The 4,112-nt window shown below is 24.3% G+C and overlaps 1 protein-coding gene across 1 annotated transcript; it reads left to right on the top strand.

Moving 5' to 3' along the window:
- Positions 1-56: 56 nt before the first annotated feature.
- On the top strand, positions 57-4,055 carry LOC111617346 (probable glutamate receptor; the record flags this gene model as incomplete). Its single annotated transcript, XM_023358648.1, has 6 exons — positions 57-191; positions 273-370; positions 462-549; positions 3,376-3,534; positions 3,621-3,777; positions 3,841-4,055. Coding segments are annotated over 6 exons (852 nt in total), but the record flags the coding sequence as incomplete, so codon positions are not given.
- Positions 4,056-4,112: the final 57 nt, after the last annotated feature.

Below are 4,112 nucleotides of genomic sequence, written 5' to 3'. Positions count from 1 at the left end.
AAGTTAATTTAAGTTTATATAATTTATGTGTATATCCTCTATTTTTTGTATTTTAGGCAAATGCATTTTCAGTTTTAACTTTAAATTCGCCTGGTAATGGCAGCTATTATTTTCAATGTGTTTCTAATTATATTTTCCCTCTACTTTTTTACAATTTTCATAATAGGATATTGAGAATTGTTTCTTTGGGTGTAAGTTTTTTAAAATGATTTTTATTAATCACTAAATTTATCAAGTATCTAATTTCTCTAAGAAGCAATACAACTTTTTAGAGTTTTCCAGTTCGACATATCCCATCTAAAGATGCTTCCAGATGGTCTGGATATGTTTTTGATGTTATAAATATTCTTGCAGATAATTTAAATTTTAGGTAATATAAAAAAAAATGCCTATTTTTATTTATATATAATATAAACTGTAATATTGATATTTTAAAAATGTAATACGATTGCTATTTCTAGTTATGTTGTTGAAGATCAAAAAGATAAAATTTATGGAATAGAAAAAAATGGAAAATGGAATGGAATGATTGGAAAACTCATAAATGATGTAATATATTCAATTTTGCATTTTAATTAATAAAATGATTGTATAATTTAAGTTTACTTTTCTGTAGTGGCAATAAATTTTCTATTTAATTAAGATAATTTATAAATCAAATTTATTATTTAAATAATAATTTTTAAGAACTGCTAGTTTGCTCATTGGTGATTTATGTACCAACATAAATCCTTAAATGTGACATTTCTTTACATCAATTCAAAAACATTATATCTAATCTATAAATATATATTTATATATATTTAAGCTAAGTATTTTATATATTATTTAATACATAAAATACTTAGCTTAAAATCATCATAATACTTTTCTTTGTCCTAAAATAAAAACAAAAACAATAGAAATGGTGGCTCTAGGAATTGAAGAATTGTCATGAAATTTAAATTAACATATATAACTTGAGTAGTAGATAACTTTTAGTAGTCATCTTGAGGACTTTTAGTAGTCATCTTGAGGATGACTACTAAAAGTAGTGAAAACATTAGTTTTTGCTAATAAATTTTGCTGGATGTCATGAAATTTTTGAACGAATCAGTGAAGCAAGTGGAACAAAGCCTCCTAGTTAATATATAATAAATGTATTAATAATGAGCAATTATTAATTGTGACATCGTCACAATGCTGGAGTGCAATTTTAATCATATTTTTAATTTATTTAATTTAAAATATATGCTTCTCCACCTTAAATTAGTAGTGGCTTGTCCCTATACATCATACTTTTCCTTTAAGAATAGAGTCGTGCTCTCATCTATCACCTTTTTAGAGAAAAATTTTTGAATTGAAATCAATGATAGTGTAGATTGTAAGTTTGTATATAGTTAATTGGGGCTTCCTGCTCTTAAGGTTTCCATACCTGGTCTCTACTTTCATCTATCTAACTACATTCTCGAGATTAAGGAAAGACAGACAAACAGATGGATGGCTGGGATTTATAGGTCTACATTTTTTCAAATTGCAGCCCAATGAAAATAAAAGACATACATTGAGTAAAACAGATTAAAAAGCAAACCATAANATGAATGAATTGCATTATATCCATCTTAGAAAAAAAATATATATAATGAAATATTTATTTATGCAGAAAATTTGATTTACAGAACATTTAACTAATAAGTTTTTTTTATTAAAACTTTGATCTTACTAATACATGGAAGCAATTACTACAAGATATGTGTTATATATTTAGGTAGATTTAATATATTCATGAAATAAACAGTTCTAAATTAAACCTCTAAATGTTTAATTTAGAACTGTTTGTTTTTGAACTTTTTATTAAGAGATTTTGATATCAAATTTGTCACATGTTCTGAGAATTTACTATATTATTTTATAAAGAAAATAGTTATATAAACAGAATTATCATATATATTTCTACAAGAAATAATATTTTTTAATGAATATTAGTATTTTGAGTCTACTTTTATTGTATGAGACATAGGTAAATTTTTTCTGCTGCTTGTTGATAATTTATGTAAATTTTCATTCTAAAAAAGTTAAAAAATAGAAAAGCAGTTGTTATAATAACAACTGCTTTTCTATTAATTAATAAAATTTCCTAATACATTTCATTACATTTCAAAACTGTTGATTAAAATTCATATAAAAATAAAATTGTTATGTGAATAGTACATTAATATAATTATACACTTCCATATTCATCTATTCAATTTGTGTGAAAAGAGTGTGTGTGTTAACAGATACATTATAATCTGAGTAATATTTCTGAAGATGTGATATTTAATAACTGTTTAATTTCTGATATTGATTATTAATGTCCTTGATGTGTTATAGGAACACTAAAGTACTTGGGTAATGATGATAATAATGAGAGAGTAAACTCTAGAGAAGCAGTCTTTAGGAATAGATGAATATAGAATAATGCATGCATGTTATTTTCAGTCAAACTTCTGTATATTTTTTTTTGGTCTTATACTCATTTGATGATGGTAATGTTTCTATTGCAATATTGGATTTTTTTTATTATTTATATAAATATTATTTATTTATCAGTATTTAATACACAAGAAAATAAATATGAAGATTTAGTTTAAAAAATTATCAATTTTTTTCTTATAAAATAAATATTAAAGGCATTGATTTTCCATAATTATTGACATTAAATTATAAAATTTAATAATAGATATTTTTGAAAAGTAAGAAATTGATAACTATTCATTTATATTTATATGGAGATTAATGAATAATCATATTATACATGTCTATATTTGACTTGTGAGGAATACAATAATGTCATTTCCACCTATCACAAAGACTTGGAAGGTTTTATTGGAACACAATTTTATTTCATCTTCTGTTCAAATCAATGTAAATTTCTATTATTCATTTGAGATTGGTAGAAAACAAGAAATGACGATGATGTATTTTTCGTAAATTTGAGTAAGAATATAACTAACTACCATCATCCATACTGAATGTTAACATATTATAGATCAGTGTTTCTCAACCTTTCTCTCTTTGTGGACAGGTAAAATTATGGGTAATTTTACATGGACCAGTAATTAATGTGACTATGAATTATCCTTATTTATTATACTGTATGTGCTTATCTCTTATCTAGAATTACTGTATATAAAAAAAAAATATGTATAGTAGTAACTCTAGATTACTGTTTAAATGTCACTTGTAATCAACTGTGCCAGTGTCAATATGGCCAAATATGTTGCTGCAAGCCAGTGAACTTTTTCACGGACTGATGGTTGAAAAACACTGATATAGATGATAATATTTATTATTCGTTATTTGTTAATTTTATCATATTCCATATGTATAAATGATTTTATTACAAAAATTCAGAAGGCAGATATTGCAGCAGCTGACTTATCTTGGAGTCCAGAAAGAGCAGAAGTTGTTGAATTTACTTTTCCTATTTTTCCTGAATATGTCACATTTGCATATAAAGCACCAAAATCATTAAGTCGAGCTTGGATATTATTTGAAACATATTCTTATCAAGTATTGAAATTTTATTTTTAATATTGCAACATTATATTTTATTATGAGTTTTAGTTTTTAAAATACTATTTTTAATTCTTTTCCAGGTTTGGATTTTCATAATAGTTACCAGTTTTATTATTGCTGGTACAATATTTATTTCATTATTCATCAATCAGAAAATAAGAAATGAAGATAATTTGTGTATTTCAAACCTTGCTGGCCATGCTCTTAATTATGCATTTAGAACATTAGTTGGAAAAAGTAAATATTAAATATACTTCTAAAATATTTTTATTATTTTTTAATTTCTTAATTAATCTGCAGGTTGCAATACATTGCCTAATTTTGAATCTGTTCGATTGATTATTGGAATCTGGTGGTTGGCTGTGGTCATTTTCACTGCAGTTTACAGTGGAAATTTAACTTCTTCATTAAGTGCTTATAAAACAGAGCTACCAATTGATGATTTGTTTCAAGTAGCAAAAAAATATCCTCATTTTAAGTTTGGTGTAAAGGAAGGATCTTACTTATCTTTTACGGTAAGATTTGCAAGTTTTTGATTACAACTTTAAAAATTTAAATATTAAATAACACAT

The sequence above is a fragment of the Centruroides sculpturatus genome, unplaced genomic scaffold (genome assembly GCF_000671375.1).
Source record: "Centruroides sculpturatus isolate CEXI.00-Female unplaced genomic scaffold, Cexi_2.0 scaffold5639, whole genome shotgun sequence".
Lineage (NCBI taxonomy): Eukaryota > Metazoa > Arthropoda > Arachnida > Scorpiones > Buthidae > Centruroides > Centruroides sculpturatus.
Note: the sequence above shows the minus strand (reverse complement) of the source record. Positions and strands in the feature narration are given on the sequence as shown.